Source organism: Bos taurus, chromosome 14, assembly GCF_002263795.3.
Source record: "Bos taurus isolate L1 Dominette 01449 registration number 42190680 breed Hereford chromosome 14, ARS-UCD2.0, whole genome shotgun sequence".
NCBI lineage: Eukaryota > Metazoa > Chordata > Mammalia > Artiodactyla > Bovidae > Bos > Bos taurus.
In genome coordinates, this window is record NC_037341.1 from 31,530,265 (window position 1) to 31,548,637 (window position 18,373).

The 18,373-nt window shown below is 38.3% G+C and overlaps 1 protein-coding gene and 1 long non-coding RNA gene across 3 annotated transcripts in view; one reads left to right on the forward strand and one right to left on the reverse strand.

Moving 5' to 3' along the window:
* Positions 1-4,200: 4,200 nt before the first annotated feature.
* The window catches only part of CPA6 (carboxypeptidase A6), a 294,891-nt gene continuing 280,718 nt past the window's right edge, over positions 4,201-18,373 (reverse strand). For both annotated transcript variants that reach the window (XM_025001830.2, XM_003586889.6), the window contains 3 exons: positions 12,421-12,623; positions 8,197-8,281; positions 4,201-4,712 (listed from right to left, as the gene is read on the reverse strand). In XM_025001830.2, coding sequence (XP_024857598.1) covers positions 4,525-4,712; positions 8,197-8,281; positions 12,421-12,623 — 476 coding nt within the window. In that variant the 3' untranslated portion in view covers positions 4,201-4,524. The remainder of the gene's footprint in view (positions 4,713-8,196; positions 8,282-12,420; positions 12,624-18,373) is intronic.
* The window catches only part of LOC112449514 (uncharacterized), a 157,220-nt gene continuing 145,458 nt past the window's right edge, over positions 6,612-18,373 (forward strand). Inside the window, exon 1 of the long non-coding RNA XR_003038069.2 lies at positions 6,612-6,747. This is a non-coding gene — a long non-coding RNA (uncharacterized lncRNA). The remainder of the gene's footprint in view (positions 6,748-18,373) is intronic.

Genomic DNA, 18,373 nt, shown 5'->3' on the forward strand with positions numbered 1-18,373 from the left:
CTGCATTTAAGTTAAATAAGCAAGGTGACAATATACTGCCTTGACGTACTCCTTTTCCTATTTACAACCAGTCTGTTGTTCCATGTCCAGTTCTAACTGTTGCTTCCTGACCTGCATACAGATTTCTCAAGAGGCAGATCAGGTGGTCTGGTATTCCCACCTCTTTCAGAATTTTCCACAGTTTATTGTGATCCACAAAGTCAAAGGCTTTGGCATAGTCAATAAAGCAGAAATAGATGTTTTTCTGGAACTCTCTTGCTTTTTTGATGATCCAGCGGATGTTGGCAATTTGATGTCTGGTTCCTCTGCCTTTTCTAAAACCAGCTTGAACATCTGGAAGTTCACGTTTCATGTATTGCTGAAGCCTGGCTTGGAGAATTTTGAGCATTACTTTTCTAGCGTGTGAGATGAGTGCAATTGTGCAGTAGTTCAAACATTCTTTGGCATTGTCTTTCTTTGGGATTGGAATGAAAACCCTTTTCCAGTCCTGTGGCCACTGCTGAGTTTTCCAAATTTGCTGGCCTATGGAGTGCAACACTTTCACAGCATCATCTTTCAGGATTTGGAATAGCTCCACTGGAATTCCATCGCCTCCACTAGCTTTGTTTGTAGTGATGCTTTCTAAGGCCCACTCGACTTCACATTCCAGGATGTCTGGCTCTAGGTCAGTGATCACATCATCGTGATTATCTGGGTCATGAAGATCTTTTTTGCACAGTTGTGTGTATTCTGGCCACCTCTTTTTAATATCTTCTGCTTCTGTTAGGTCCATACCATTTCTGTCCTTTATCAAGCCCATCTTTGCATGAAATGTTCCCTTGGAATCTCTAATTTTCCTGAAGAGATCTCTAGTCTTTTCCATTGTGTTGTTTTCCTCTATTTCTTTGCACTGATCATTGAGGAAGGCTGTTTTTTTTAATCTCTCCTTGCTAGTCTTTGGAACTCTGCATTCAGATAAGAATAACTTTCCTTTTCTCCTTTTTTTTGGCTTCTCTTCTTTTCACAGCTATTTGTAAGGCCTCCTCAGACAGCCATTTTGCTTTTTTTGCATTTCTTTTCCATGGGGATGGTCTTGATCCCTGTCTCCTGTACAGTGTCACGAACCTCTGTTCATAGTTCACCAGGCACTCTTGTCTATCAGATCTAGTCCCTTAAATCTATTTCTCACTTCCAGTGTATAATCATAAGGGGTTTGATTTAGGTCATACCTGAACAGTCAAGTGGTTTTCCGTACTTTCCTCAATTTAAGTCAGAATTTGGCAATAAGGAGTTCATGATCTGAGCCACAGTCAGCTCCTGGTCTTGTTTTTGCTGACTGTATATGATTATATTTCTTCTCAATTGCTGCTTGTTTTTGGTTAGCTTGGTTTCTGTGCTTTTATTACTAACTCATCCCTGAATTTTTGGATATAAGTGAAAATTGCCTCTGAGCATGTTTAAGTGTTCTGTTTCATATATATCTTGGAAAACTTCCTCTGAAGTCTTTAGTTTTCCTTCCCTTATGCCAAGTTAATCATTCTCTAAGCCTGGCACATGCTGTTGCTGGAAAGTTTCCCTTCACCATTATCTTGATTTTTTTTTTTTTAATGGAGAGGCAAATCATAATTTTATTTATGTTTAAACTGAGGTATAATTTATTTACAATGTTATGTTAGTTTCAGATGTACACCAAAGTGATTCAGTTATACGTTTATGTATTTTTCAGGTTGTGTTATATAATTTTGTTTGTTTGTTTTTGGCTGTGCTGGGTCTCTGTTGCTGTGCACGGGCTTTCTCTAGTCGTGCAGAGTGGGGGCTGTTCTCCGTGGGGTATGCCGGTTTCTCTTGCTGTGGAGCAGGGTTCTAGGTGCATGGGCTTCGGTAGTTGTGGCTCAGGGGCTCTAGCGTGCAGGCTCAATCATTGTGGTGCACGGGCTTAGTTGCTCCATGGTAGGATCTTCCTGGACCAGGGATGGAACTGGTGTCCCTTGCATTGGCAGGTGGGTTCTTACCCACTGTGCCACCAGAAAAGTCCCTTTTTCAGATTCTTTATCTTGAGATTTGTTTATTCTTTTTTATTTTTTAAAGCCAAATATAAATATTTATTAAGCAACCAAGCACAGGGCATGGACGTTCAAATCACACAACTGTAGAGATTTTTTTTTCATTCTTTCCTCCTATGTTGAATTTCCTATTTTCTAGGATTTTACATTTTTATCTTCATTTAGACCCTTACTTTGGTAGAGCATATCCTTCAGGAGTTTTCAGAGAAAGATAACTAGGACTTCAGTTATATGAAAATGTCTATATTTTACCCTCACATTTCATTGATTGTTTTGCTGGGTATAGATTTTTTTTTTCTGCTCGGCATGTGGGATCTTAGTTCTCCAACCAGGGATCGAATCTGCAACCCCCTACAGTGGAAGCACAGTCTTAACCACTGGACAGTCAGGGAAGGTGTGTTATAGATTTTTAGAATAGATTTTTCCTTCAAAAGTCTAAAGACATTTTTCTATCATCCAGCATCTGTGGTGCTGTTGAGACGTTTCCTGACACTCTGGTCCTTGTTTCTTCGCCATCACTTCTTTTTCTCTCTGGAACTTTTAAGGCTCATCCCTTTATCTTGGTGTTCATGATGTGTTTTGGTCAGCTAAATCCTCTGAGAGGATTTGCTTCTATCACATACTTGGAATGTATAACCAGTCTGGGATTAGTAAGAACTGAACTCTTGGCTAGAGGCCTATCAGACCATCTAGGTAGTCTGAAATGGGGTTGCAAACCTGGGTGAGGGCTCAGTGGCAGTCTGTCCCCTCTCTACTTTTGTCAAAATCTGAAATAATTAATTTGCCTTGGGGATCCATTGGTGGTAGTTTGGGCATTTATTTACACTGAAGGATTAGCACTTTGGAATTCCAGAATTTTGGTCAGAGGAGAATCTGCTATTAGATTTCCCACCCTGGACTCACGCTGGGCTTTGTTCTCTGTGACCACTCTCTGAAATGCTGTGGAAATCAGAGTCTGCACTCAGCTGATCTGACAGATGTTCTCAGTGGACCCCTTACCTTTCTAGGATCCTGTCTTCACTCAAGGCCTGCCCTGAGGTTTCTGTACTTCTTGATCTGATGTTTTAAATATGATTTTTAAAAATTACATATTGTCTAGAAGCTTGAGTTATTTCCACCAGTACAGATACTTATCCTATCATATTCTTAGAAATGGGAATCTATATCACCTTTTTAAAAAACATTAAAAAAATTTTTTGTAACAGTTGCTTTCCGAAGTTGCGTTAGTTTCTGCTGTGCAGCAAAGTGAATCAGCCACACATATACATATATTAATATCTCCTCTTTTTTGGATTTCCTTCCTATTTAGGTCAACACAGAGCACTGAGTAGAGTTCCCTGTGCTATACAGTCATCAATGCTATTAGTTACCTATTTTATACATAGTAGGGTATATATTGGAGACGGAAATGGCAACCCACTCCAGTGTTTTTGCCTGGAGAATCCCAGAGACAAGGGAGCCTGGTGGGCTGCTGTCTATGGGATCATACAGAGTTGGATACGACTGAAGTGACTTAGCAGCAGCAGCAGCAGCAGCAGGGTATATATGCCAATCCCAATTACCCAATCTACCCCATCCCACCCCCTGCTTGATATCATCCTTTTAAACCACAATTTCCTCATTTGAAAAATGGGAATGACAGTCGTGTCTGAAAGTGAAAGGTCACTCACTCTGTCTGTCTCTTTGTGACCCCATGGACTGTAGCCTGCCGGGCTCCTCGTCCATGAAATTCTCCAGGCAAGAGTACTAGAATGGGTAGCCATTCCCTTCTCCAGGGGATCTTCCTGACCCAGAGATCAAACCCAGGTCTTCTGCATTGCAGGAGCTGGGACTGCAGATTCTGAGCCACCAGGGAAACCCAATAGTATTTGAGGAATTGGTGAGATTGCTAGTAAGTGTAAAGCTCTTAACACTGTGTGGCTCCTCAATTAATGTTTACTCTATTTTTTTTTAAGTGGAATTCTTAAAGTCTGAACATAACTGCCCTTCCTTGCTACATCTTTATAGGTGTTTGGTGCACTAATGCCAGCAGGTGATATGAATAATCTGAGGTCTTATTAGCCTGTATATTTATGATATTAAGAAATATATTTCTTTCCATTCTAAAATTTTCATTTTACATGAGAACCAAGTGATAAAACATGATTAGTAGCCTAGATTTTAATTGAGAACATGAGATTTATTGAAGTAGAATCCCCAATTTGTACATTTCTTGAGACAAATCAGAAAACATCCCCTCCCCACTTAAACAAATAAGACTGTAAATGGATAGAAAATGGATGTCTTCTCTTACAACAAAGTAGGCTATATATATATATTTTAACCATTTTTTTAATTGCCACAGAGAATGGGATTGCATGAGAAGATTTTAAAGTCCACAGTTAGGTTCCCTCTCAGCAGTTGTAACAATATCCACCCACTTTCACATGAATCTTGCACAGAATCGGCTCTTTCTGGTGGTTGACCTGCCCCTTGGGGTGGTTCAGGGGCACTTCTTTAGTAGGTGCATTGTGATATTCTTCACAGCCAGCATGGTCTCTGTACAGGTGGGTTTGATGAGTGTCTCTGGGAGTAAAAAGCCAAAATGCCCAGTGTCACGTAGTTCAAAAGCAAACGTGTAGGGTATTCCATTTTTGTAGGCCCAATCCATTGAGCTACCAGAACTCACATCTAAAAGTTAAAAAAAAAAATGTCAACTTCACTAGAGTATGTAATTTTCAAAATGTATATATAGTACTTGCTTACTAAGCTATACTAAATCTTTCCACTTAAATACCCTTTCAACAGGAGCAATTTAACCAGAGTTCCTTAACATTGAGCTCATGGAACTTATAAATCATACCTGCTATCATCATAAATCATCCTAGCCACTTTCAGTCTGGTTCTTGCCTCTGACATTTATGAAAACTTTGCTCTTGGAGGATCTAGTCTACGCAGCAATGCTTTTCCAGTACAATGACCTCAATTTCTCAGCTTCAACTTCAATATCATTTCTCTCCACCCTCACTTCATTCACCAAGAAACATACCCATATTGTGGGCTTTTTTCTTCTCTTCCAAGGTCTAGAATTGAGGCTCGGCAGGCATTCCGCTCTAGAATATTGAAATTCTGATCTCAGAAAACCTCATTTCTTCTATATCCCCTGTTTTTCACTCCTGATGAACTTGTTCTTTGCCTTTACTTATTGCAGTTTCTAAGACTGCCCACAGGCTTCTTAGAATTTCATTGAACTCTCTAGCCGACTATGAATTACACCACTAAATTTCTCACTAGACCCTTCTTTTCTAGCCCTTTTCTGCTTTTGATTTACTAATTCTCAATTCCGAAGTCCAGTTTTTCCATTTTCGATCTCAATAGGGAGATGGAGAAAATCTGTTGTTGTAAATTCATTCATTCTGAGGTTTTTCTCCATTACCAATGGTATTATAGGTGCCTTTTTCTAGACCTTCACTTACAGACCCTTCGTCATTCTCTTCTGGCCCCGCCCCTTACTTTATCACTGTTTCCACTCTCATCATCGGTAGTTAACTCAGCACCTCCTCTGCTTCCATCCCACTCTTCACCTTTATCCTAGCTCAGGAAGAAATGCTGCTGTCTTTTACACGTGACATTGTCTGATACTATTTTTTGTTGCCTTCTCTGGTAGTGAGAGGGTCCCTTCTCCAGGACCTTGTTTTGCTAATAGACCACCCCTTCTCTTGCATCCTCATTGACCAAACTGTCCCAGCCCTACTTCCTTAGAGCACTTCCTTCTCAAGATCCCTATTATATATTATCTTCTTTTTCTTCTTTCTTTTGTTTAGCTCTCAAAAGATAATCTATATATGTTGCTTCTACATCCTCAACCACTTTCAATCTGCTTCTTGCCTCTACCAGACTATGAAGCCTTTGTTCTTGAAGGTCACCTCTGACAGCGGGGCCTAATCTCCTTTTTTGTTTTTTCCTTGCTCAGATCACACTTTTAGTCTCTCAGCAGCATTTAACCTAGCTGATAGTCCATTCTGGCAACTCTCTCCTTCTGGCTTCTGTGACCTTACACACTCCAGCTTTCCGGCACAGAACTGAAAGCCCACACTGTGGGCTTGTACTGTGTCCAATCCCAGCACCTTCTGGGATTCTCTGTGCCTCAGTCTTCCTTTTGAAAAAGGGATCATAGTACCTCCTGCATAGAGTTGTTTTGAAAATTAAAGCAATCAGGATGCATTTGGTGTTACTGTTTAGTACCTTTAACCCCAAAGTGCCTAGTATGCAGTTTTTAGCATAACATGCTTTTAGTAATTAACTCATAAATGAATAATTTTTCATAGAAGAATCTTTATATACTTCTTCCTGAAGTTTATATGATCCAGCCTAACATAACACCATTATTTTAAAATTTTGCCTCTCAAATGATACCACTTTTTGATGCCATTTTTGCTAGGACAAGTTAGCCAGAATTACATGACGATGACAATCAAATGACTCTGCTGTTTCCAAGGACCCCTTTGCTTCAGTTGGGGCCAGAAGATAGGCTGCGGCTTCCTTGTCCCTCTGGGTTAGAGTCAGTCACTGGAACTGCAAATAGTAGCCATAGTAGCCGAAGTCAGAGACAATATTTGCCAACCCTTACATCATGGCGATATGACAGCCTCATTTCTATGGTAACAGGTTGCTCTCAGTAAATATAACACTATGACTGTCTTAATACCAAGCTGAAAGGTGAACTGTGAGTAAGGCTTTTTAAAAATTAATGTTTTTAGATTGTTAATATATATTGTATTGGCATTAACTGGTAATGTGATTTTTAAAAATACTATATTTCCCCTTTCAAAGTGGCTCTTTTAAAAGACAGTTATAGAAAGGTCAGCAATAGACCAATGATCATTAACTTAAAAAAAATTATTTCTGATACTTAAGATATCACCATTACCAGGATAAACTTATAAACAATGTTAATTAACAAGCCAAGCATTTCTTCTGAAGGCTGAAGAAGTGATTGGTTAGAAATGGATAAATTGGTTATAATGGATAAATTAAAGAAATTGAGAAATCTGCTAGCTCATTGAAAAGTATAATTGAATGTCAATGTCTGTACACCCACATATAATGTACATTATATGATCCACTATATGATCATGGTGAGCTTCTAGAATGACACTAGATATTCAGGAATATATGGTTTCTCACTAGATTTTCTAAATCATATAGTCAATGAATTTTACTTTTAAATTTATTTTCGGCTACACTGGGTCTTTGTACATGGGCTCTCTAGTTGTGGAGAGTGGGGTCTTCTCCTGTGGTGTGTGGACCTCTCATTGTGGTGGCATCTCTCGTGGCTCCCAGGCACTAGGTGCTCAGGCTTCAGTGGTTGGGACACTTGGCCTAGTTGGCCTAAGGCATTTGGGATCTTCCTGGATTAAACCTGTGTCCCTGGCATCGGCAGGCAGATTTTTAACCACTGGGTCACCAGAGAAGTCTGTTAATGAATTGCAGAGTTTGAAAGACTATGGGAAAGGACCTAGTCCCATTCCTCATGCATCAGTCGTGCAAACTGAAGCCCAGGATTATCGTCTTTGTCAGGATTCCATCTAACTAGTGGCAGAATTAAGACTAGAATCCATGTCTCCTGGTTCTATATACATCCAAGTTATGTCCATATACTGGAAAGAACTTGTTACTCTTTATTTCACATGAAATAGGAGATATTTTAATTACCGTTCAAGAAGAAATTCAGTTGACGGTGTTATGTAAGAAACAGAATGTCACAACAAGAATGGTGAAGGAAAGGGATAAAAAGGAAGCTCTTTCAGAGCTGAAACATTACTTCATTTTCTTCTCAAGGCCCATTACCATTTCACAGGAGTTACACCTGCTTAAGGAGCCCATGTGGGTACTTTGTACTGTCATGAGATCTCAGTTCAACTCTGTAGTCTTTATTATGTGCTTAGCATATTCTCTGTGTAGGATTTATTTGAATTGGGACAGTCATTTCTATCAAGCAGCGTAAAACTAGTCAGACATAAACTTCTGTCTTCCTTGGCTAATTTGGTAGTCAAAAATTTCATTTTGGGGAGTGGGGAACGTATTTTCTCTCTCTCTTTTTTTTAAAGGGAAGTCATTACACAGGATATTGGTTCAAGAGATGATTCCAACACAGCATCCAAAGGAAACTTACACAATGTGCTGGAGGCAGGCCCGTATCGGTACTGTACCCCATGAACTGACCGAAGTGCATTCACAGCCTTATAAGCTGCAGATTCCTATTAATTTAAATGGAGAAATTATATCACATACATCACTGCATTGAAACCTTTAGAAACACCGACATGTTGTCTGAGCATTATCAGTACTCAATTTAGAGAACTCTGGGCACACTGATGAATAGCTGTATGTAATAGTAATATTGTTATTCTTTGTTGCATATTGCATTTTGCAATATGTTTTAGAGCACACTATTTCCCTTAATTTCTACAGTGAGCCAGTGATCAGTAATATTTCCATATATAGACAAGGAAAGGAAGGCTCATCAAGGTTCAGTGGTCAGACTGGGGTTACACTGCACAGAATGGTTGGGTTGAAATAAAGACATCTTCCGAGACTGATTTAGTGTTCTGCCCTCTTTATTTCGAACTAGTTCAGAGACAGCATTTCTATAAATTACAAAATGCTCGACAGCGCAGAGCTCATGTCAGTCTTACTCATAGCTACATACACACCATTTAGCAACATGGTTGTATATAACAGATGCTTAATCACTGTTTTTAAGAGAAATTAAAAAAATAGATTATTTTAATTAAAATTTTTGTTTTTTAGGCACACAGCATGAGAGATCTTAGTTTCCTGACCAGGGATGGAACCTGCGCCCCCTGCAGGGAAAGCATGGAGTCTTTGTCACTGGGCCATGAGGGAAGTCCCCTTAATCACTATTTCTTGCATGTATGTTGAATAAGCATAGATCTGCAAGAGCATCAAGATAATCTTATCAGTCCTTAAGTACATACTTCAGTGGCTAGGTTCAAGGTAGTTAAAACCCATTTGAATCAGTTCTCAAACCCTTTAATTCAGTGACTCCTCTTGTTCTGTGTGTTTATCCTTCGTGGGAATGGAAACACTTTCAGAATGCTTCCTGACTTCTAAGGTTACACACTCCTCTGGCAGAGCTCAGCCAGGTGTGGCTAAGATATAGAAATTCTAAGGTGGAACTTCCTACCTATGCCAAAAAGCAGGAAAAATAAATGCCATCAAAATACCTAAAGGTGAATAGCCTAAGATGAACTCAAATGATAAAGACTACCCTGTGAAAACATTTTCAAATGGTGTGAAAGGACTAGTTTCAACAAGGAGTTAGAGACATATTGAGTGACCAGTGAGGGGAAAAGAAGTATGCTGAGACTGGTATATGACTCTCCCATTTCCACTTGCCTGTGAATAATTGAATGCAGCACACTGAAGCACTCTGGGCAACGCGGTGTTGTATGTTGGGCCCGGCTTCAGCCTGCTGTTCTCGCTTACCTCTGGGATGCAGAGAGCAGCATTTGCAGCAAACGCTACACAGGGCTATTTAGGGACCAGGCAGTAGGACCTGACAAACATTTATTATTGATCTCCCTGATGATGACATTCTGTGCGTGGGAGCCAACAGAATAGGAATGTAAACACCATAATGAGGTATCTTTATGGAGAATGTGCAAAGACTTAGCATTTTCTCCAATGGCCTCAGCAATAGTCCATGGCAAGGGCAGATATTTCTACATTTAGAAGATTACTGCATTCTGATATGAGCAGACCTTTTTCCCTTATTATTTCAGATGACTAAACCCAAGGGGGGAAAAAAAAACTATTGAGAAAAAAAAAAAAAGATAACCACTCTGCCTGTTTTCACAAAACATAGTTTTAGCCTTTTGTGATCACTGGACTTCTGCGACTGGGGTGTATGTTGATAAGAGGTTTAGGCATATTCCTTCCACAGAGTAGAAACTTCATCAAATTTTCTAAGAATTATTTTCCAGGGTGGCATCTATTTAGACGAGTTTAAGTGATTCTTCCTTTCTCCATTGCTTTTTTCCCCCCAGTTGTTCAGAAGGACCCAGGCCTCCTTTATTGGATCTCAGCTAAGTAAGGAGTATATTTGTTCTTTAAATATTTTTATATTTAAAGCAAGTTTGGGGACTTCTCTGGCAACCTGGTGGTTAAGACTCCATGCTCCCAGTGCAGAGGGTACAGGTTCCAACCCCAGTTAAGGAACTAAGATCTCATGTGCCACATGCTGTGGCATAGCATGGCCAAAAATAATAATCATTTTTTAAAAGTTAAAAAAAAAAAGATCTTCATGACCTAAATACGTTAGCAGAACCACAGACTCCTACATATTGATGGAATGCTTTTGAACAAGTTGAACAGAATTGAATGGTTTCTGGTTAACATTCACAGACTATCTAGTTTCTGAGAACTGTAATCTTGGTTTTAGCGATTTAGCTTATCTGCAACCCACGAACAGGATTTCTCAATAGGGTTACTGCTGACAGTTTGGACTGAATTGCTCTTTGCTGTGGAAGACTGTCCTGTGTAATGTAGGATATTTCATAGCATCCTTGGCCTCTACCCACTAGATGCCAGTAACATCTTCCACCCCTGTGGTGGCAATCAAAAAATGTCCCTAACATTGTCCAGTGTCCCTTGGGAGGAGAGTTCATCACTGGCTGTGAACCACCGATCCAATTTTCATACCATATCCTCTAATCCAAGACAAAAAGAAAGTAATTTAACTGCTGGTAGGAAAATAAATTCAAAATATGGAGACCATCCTCATGTGATAGTTTGAATACATTGCATATTCTATATAATCAGTCGTGAGGATACAAACAGACGCTGTGCCCAATTTAGAAAGGGATGAACAATTGCCTATAGAAATATTGCAGTACAAGGTGCTAGGCTGCCAGGTCACTAACACTGAAAATGAAAAGCGTCTTTGATCCACTGAGGAGCTGAAGAATAGCACCATCTAGCATCACTCCCACCTTTACAGTATTTCTCAAGAGAGAGAATTTGCTCAGAATTCTTGCACAAAATGCTAAGAACAGAGTTCCTCTTTTGGATAGGAAACAAGCCTTCCCCAGACCACCTTCTGACCACCTCATGTTCCTCATTCCTCCTAGGTCCTGGATATCTAGGTCAGGGATTCCTGCAACCCCAAGCAACAGATGCAGGATTTGGAGATTGAGGTATAGGAAGAAAGGGGATGCTTTTATGAAAAAAACTTTAAGTGTAACATACTTACAGAAGTGTATACAAATTAAATTTATAGCTTGATGAAGGATCACAAGTTGCACACACTCATCCAGTGTGCATCCAGCATCCAGACAAAGAACAGAACATCAACAGCAACCCAAAGCCTGCCTATGCCCCCTCCCAATCCCTTCTCCCTCCTTGTTCCTTACTTGTAACACTATCTATTAGCTTGGCCTGGCTTTGAACTTCATTGGCCTCTAGATACAATAGGCTCGGAACCAGACTCATTTACAAGGAATTAATTCCTGTAGTGGATAGCTTGTTGGGTTTCTGAGATGAGGAGAGGAAGGAACTCTGCTCTTTCACTTTCAAGTAATCTCACGCTTGAAAAGCTGTTCATTCTAAGCACCAACTTGTCAGATACATGCCCAGAGACTTAGTAGCATTAAGCGAATAGCACTTATAAATTAAAACTTGCTTTTAATTAATGAGAGTCAGACCATAATTTATGAACAATTATTTACTCAATAAAGTTAATTACACTCCTGCATATGCGACCGAAGCTGTAAAACAATCAAATCTATCCTGACATTTTCTAAATAACATGTGGTAAGAAAGTAAATAGTTTCAAATGATAGCATTTGAGAAGCAGTGTAGCACAGTGGTTAAAAGCAACAACATTAGAGCTAGATTTGGAGTGAATCCTGGGTATGACAATGAGTAGCGGTGTGTTCTTATTTTAATTATTTAGTATGTTTAGGTTTCAGTTTCCTCATCTGTAAAATGAGGATAATAATAGTTACTGTATATGATTAAGATCTTTCTTAATGTATATGTTATATATATGTGGCTATATATACTATATAGTTATATATATAGTATAGTATATAGTATATATATATAATAGTTACTGTATATATATATATATACTATATATGTACTATATCTATATAACTATATATATGTATAACTATAGTTATACATATACTATATAACTATACTATACGTTATACTATATAACTATATAGTATATATATATAGTATAGTATAGTATATATAGTATAGTGTGTGTATATATATATACACAATGCTTGTTGCATCATTACATAGGACCATCTTAGCATTAGAAAAGCATGAAGCCCAACACACATATTCAGCTTCAAGTACTTACCACACAGCTAAAATTGGGGATTGTTGCATACTTGTAAGAATATGGATACAGCAACATCTGAGCATATGCGTGAAAAGATAGGTAAGCTGTGATGTGCTTCCTGTGTTTTCGGAGGAAGTTAGCTACAGCTTTCACTTCCGGCTCAGATTCTGGGAAAGGTCCACAGTATGTATCATCACAAGGATGCATGGAAGCTCCTTCATCTGCAGGTTAGAAAAGAAAATGGGGTGTAGGCACGGGCAGGCAAGAAGCAAGAAACGCAAATAGGCATTGTTAAACTGATTCTTCTGTTGTTTCTGTAAACACGTGATATTATTAAGCAGTTCGTCTAACTTGTCATTTACTGAAATTAATACTGAAAAATCCAAGGTGGCTCAGGCCTCCATGTATATAATGGCCGGGCAGCCTGAATAGGAACTGGATGCTGCTTGTTTAGCTAAGCCTGCATAAAACACCCTAAAGGGAGGGCTCCAACAGTTGGAGAACTAATTCTGTATGATCCCCCCAGAGCAGGTAAAGCCTCTTGTTTATATACTCCATGACACTTGCACTTTCCCACCATAACACTCAACCCACTTGTCATAAGGGTCAATAGTTTACTCATTTAATATGCAGTCAATATTTACACTGACCTGGGTACCTGAGATATACTGGAAAACAACATAGGAAGAAATCCCTGCTATAACAGAACCCGCATTCAATCTGGATTCTTTGTTAGACTCTAATGCTCTGTGAAGGCAGGGACTGTGTCTTTCTTTTTGGGCACCTGACAACTAGAACAATAATATGCAAGTGTTCAACAAACAGTTGTTGAATAAGTAAATGTCAGATCAAAAGAAAAGGCTAGACATCTGTATAGATGTCTGGTAAGATACAAATATTGATATATTAAGAACAGGGAGGCAAAACAGAAATAATTCCACAGAACATGCCAATTTCTGTTATATTTTTAGATCAGCTATAGTCAAACTGGTTTAATAAAACCCAAGAGAGCTCTCTAGTTATCTTCAGGGTCAGTTCAGTTAAGAAATCCTCAAAAGTAAATTTTAATATTTTTGAAATTAAAAAATTATGCAAGTCCATGAAGGAGAGTGAGGAAAATAAGATTTACAGTAATAATCACAGAGGATTAAGGTTCCAAGAAATTTTGGAAATAATGGCATTTTCCATAGTGATTTGCCATTCTGAGTCCTTGCTATCTCTCCTATACCTGGAATGCTGTAACTCTTTCCATAAACAAATGGAAAATGGTTGGTAGATCTATGACCTAGTCTAGGACTACTGAAAATGAAAAAACTAAGACCAGGCTAATTCTTGAGGACATTATGTCTCATTTATGCCAAAGCAGAGTCAGGATAGGGAACTTAAAGCAATTGTGGTTTTCTTCCTTTGAGTTTAATTTTGGACTCAAAGCCTCGAAAGCAACTGGGATATAGATGGAACTCAGAACTTAATATAAAAACTATAGCTAATGCTCCAAAAGGAACAGAAAAAACTAGACCTTTGAGCAACACTGATGTAAAGGAGAGATCACAAACTGAGCAACTACTTCCAGAGGGAACAGAAGTAATGAGCTAGAGAAACAAGAGCTCACAACAACCATAATAAATATTCTCAATGGCATATGGGAGGGCACTGGAAACATTAGACAGGGGCAAGAAGTTATAAAAAAGAACCAATAAGATATAATGGAAAAAACTTAACTCATGGGTTGCATGAATGCAATCAATGTGTGAATTGATGAGATGGAGTGGATTTTGAAACATTCCCAGAGGCATTGAGAAGGGAACAAATAATTGTAAGAATGAAAAAAATGTTGAAGGACATGAAAAATAGAATCATCGCCAACATCTGATTAGTAGGGCTTCTAAATGAAAAAAAATCAAGTTAAACATTTGAGGAATTGCTAATTGAAATTTTGCCACGATTAAAGGTTAAATGGTCTTATTGTGTACCAACATGAGAGAGAAAAGGGAAAATATCAACATGATACAGTAAAGTGAAATTTAGGAGCAAGGAATCAATTCCAGAAAGAAAGCAGCAGACCATCTATAGAGGAATGAAATTAGATTCACATCTGACATTTTAAATAGCAGTACTTGTTCAGTCACTAAGTTGTGTTCCAATTCTTTTCGATCCCATGGACTGCAGCATGCCAGGCTTCCCTGTCCTTCACTATCTCCCAGAGTTTGCTTAAATTCACTAACTCATGTCCACTGAGTTAGTGATGCCATCCAACAATCTCATCCTCTGTTGTCCCCTGTTCCTCCTGCCCTCAGTCTTTCCCAGCATCATGGTCTTTTCCAATGAGTCAGCTGTTCACATCAGGTGGCCAAAATATTGGAGCTTCAGCATCAGGCCTTCCAGTAAATATTCATGGTTGGTTTCCTTTAGGATTGATTAATCTCCTTGCAGTCCAAGGGACTCTCAAGAGTCTTCACCACCACCATTATTTGAAACCATCAGTTCTTCAGGGCTCAGCTCATCTGATATTTTAAACAGCAAAACTAGAATAATATTTGCAAAGTTTTTTTGAAACAGGAAATTTGAGTCTAGACTTAAAGCTGAATTCATTGAAATGCAAGAGTGAAATAAAGATGTCATAGTTATTGGCATATTTTCATTGGTTATTTTTTCATTTTAAATGTGTACTTTTTTCACTTACAGTTTTTAAATTTCATGTATTACATAATTTTAAAGTTTTAAAAAAATTTTAGTTATCATCAATTTTGTCAGATTGCTTACTAAGATTGTTATTGTTGATATTTTCACAAGCAATGGTCAAGAGCACCATCTCTTCTTAGTCTCTGCCAACAATACCCTGAAAGTGCATCACCTTTTGGTTTTTGCCTTTGATGGCAAAATTTAATTTGCCTTCCTTACTGCAAGTATGTTTGAATATTGATTTATAGGTTGAAATTGGATTGGACATGCCTCTGAATTGGTTAATCTTGTCTTTAGCTCATATTATTGTTGGGCTGTTTATCTTTTTTTGGTTGGTTGGTTTAGTTGCTGAAGTTATCTCCAACTCTTGCAACCCCATGGACCGTAGCCCCCCAGGTTCCCCTGTCCATGGGATTTCCCAGGCAAGAATATTGGAGTGTGTGGCCCTTCCCTTCTCCAGGGGATCTTCCCAACCCAGGGAGCAAACCTGTGTCTCCTGCATTGGCAGTGGGGGAATGAGCCACAAGGGAAGCCCTACTCATGTATAAAAGAGCTCTGTATAGATGTTTGTCATCTGCACTGCATTTTATCCTCATATTTATATTTTCCAATTGTTTATGATAGCTTTTTATAATTTTAGACATCTTAAATTTTATATAATTACTATGTCTTTTTCAATGGCTTTTGGGTTTCCTGTCTTGGTTAAGAATTTTTTCCTATTCTGAGGGATTATAGCTTGTTTATAGGTTTTCTTCTAAGAATGTTGTCATTAAAAAAAAATTATTTTTGGCTGTGCTGGGTCTTTGGTGCTGCGTAAGCTTTTCTGTAGTTGCAGTGCGCAGAGGCTGCTCCCTAGTTGCAGCGCGCAGGTTTCACTGCTGTGGCTTCTCCTGTTGCAGAGCACGGGCTCTCGGCGTGTGGGCTTCAGTAGTATGGCGCGTGTGCTCAGTAGTTGCAGCTCCCGGGCTCTGGAGCACAGGCGCAATAGAGGCGGCGCATGCGCTTAGTTGCTCAAGAGCATGTGGGATTTTCCCGTGTCAGGGATCAAGCCTATGTCTCCTGCATTAGCAGATGGATTCTTTGCCACTGAGCTACCAGGGAAACCTCAAGAATGTTATCATTTTATTTTATCGTTTTTCCAAGTCTTTAATCCTTTTGGATTTATTTTTATACATATGTAACATACAGCTTTGTCTTCAGTTTTTCTATATTGATAATTCATTCAGCATAATTTATTAAATATTCTACCATTTTCCCACTGAATTGAAACACCACCTTGGTCATATATTAAAATCTCTTGCATTTGTTCATCTATTCCTGGATTCTCTGTTCTGCTGTTCTATTAGTCTCTTTCCGTATTGTCACCCTATTAGTCTATAGCAGCATTAAGATATGTGCTGATATCAGACAAGTTCCCTTACTGTTATTCTTTTTTTCAGTGTTTTTTAGGGTCTATTTGCTTTCCATATAGATTTAATGATCATTTTATCAGTCCCCCAAAACATAAATGAAAAACCCTGTTGAGACTCTAATTGGAATTGCACTAAATTTATACTGATTTTTTGAGGATATTATAATACTGAGTCACCCAATCCAAGGACATGTTACACCATTCCATTTGCTCAGATGGTGTTTTATGTTCATCATCAATATTTTATCACTCTTTTCTTCAGTATATCTTCTTTATTGTTATTATTACTATGAATTGGTAACTATTTCTTTTTAAAAATGTTTACACAATTTTAATGGTTACCTTTCATTTACAGTTATTATTAAATATTGCCATATTCCCCATGTTGTACAGTATATCCCTGAATTTATCTTACACCTAATGGTTTGTACCTTCCATTCCCTCATCCCATAACTACCCCTCCACCCTCCTCCTAGTAACTATGCTTGTTCTCTATGAGTCTGCTTCTGTTTTTGTTATATTCATTAATTTGTTGTATTTTTATTTTACACGTATAAGTGGTATCATTCAATCTTCCTACTTCTGTATGACTTATTTAACGTAGCATAATGTCCTCTAAGTCCATGCATGTTACTGAAAATGGCAAAATTTCATTATTTTTATGACTGAGCAGTATTCCAATGCATATGTGTATCACATCTTCATCCATTCATCTGTTGATGGACACTTACATTGCTTCCATATTTTGGCAGTTATAAATAATGCTGCTCTGAACATTGGAGTGCATTCCTTCTTGAATAAGTGTTTTTTGTTTTTGATATGTACCCAGGAGTGAAATTGCTGGGTCATATGGTAATACTGTTTTTAGTTTTTTGAGAAACCATACTGTTTTCCCTAGTGGCTACCATTGGTAGCTATTTTCCAAATGGTCCTCTAAGAGTGTGGTGGTAGCAGTCACTTCATGATACCATGAGAACTCCTCCCATTCTCCCCCTTCCTGTCCTCTACCAGATCCATCAGATCCAACTAGGAATTAGTTGTCCAAACCATCTGTTTAAACTTCATTTGACAGCCTTCTGTGCTGTCAAAATAAAAAAAATTGTGGCCCATTAAACAAATTTTATATTAAATATATATGTTATTTACATATATAAATAGTGTTTTCTGATAACTGTATCCTTAGATAATATCATAATTGGGATAATGAGTGACAGCTCAACTGACATTTCTTTAGAAAATCAGACCCTCTTCTAAATAACATTCTAAGTTGCTAAAGATAAATTACTGGCTTTGTTCAAACTGTCAAGAAAGAAGGCCCATAATTCTTTAGTATTCTCATTTTCCATTCTTTCTATAGATTGTGAAGTATTTCTAAGCCATTCCTGAATCTGTAGAAGCTAGAGATCTACTTGTTTTTCAGCTAATAGTGGGTAAGGATTGCTGTCTTCTATCCTTTATAAGGTAAGAAAAACCAAACAATGATTTTCTTTTTCAAGAAATAAAATTCTTCTGAGTAGCAAGAGGGATAAATACATTGTATTGAAGACAGAGCCAGTGCTATTATTCCTTTCTGGAATGGGGAGCATTTATGGCTAGATTGAGATGAGAATGGTGAGAGTCTTGTGTCCCTGGCTATGTGGCCACAGGGAGACACTATTCTTGACCTAAAGCACTTGCTTTCCCACATCTTCACTAAATCTTCTCTGGGTATATCTGAGGTTTTTGTAACATCGCTTACTAACATAGGTGCTACAGATCTAACACAGGATGGGAAGAACAGCAGGGTTTGGAATATAGAATAATTCTACAGATGACTATGTCTGGCTGTAAATTCAGTAGCATGAATGTTGTACTGTAGTTATTTATTTTTATAGACTC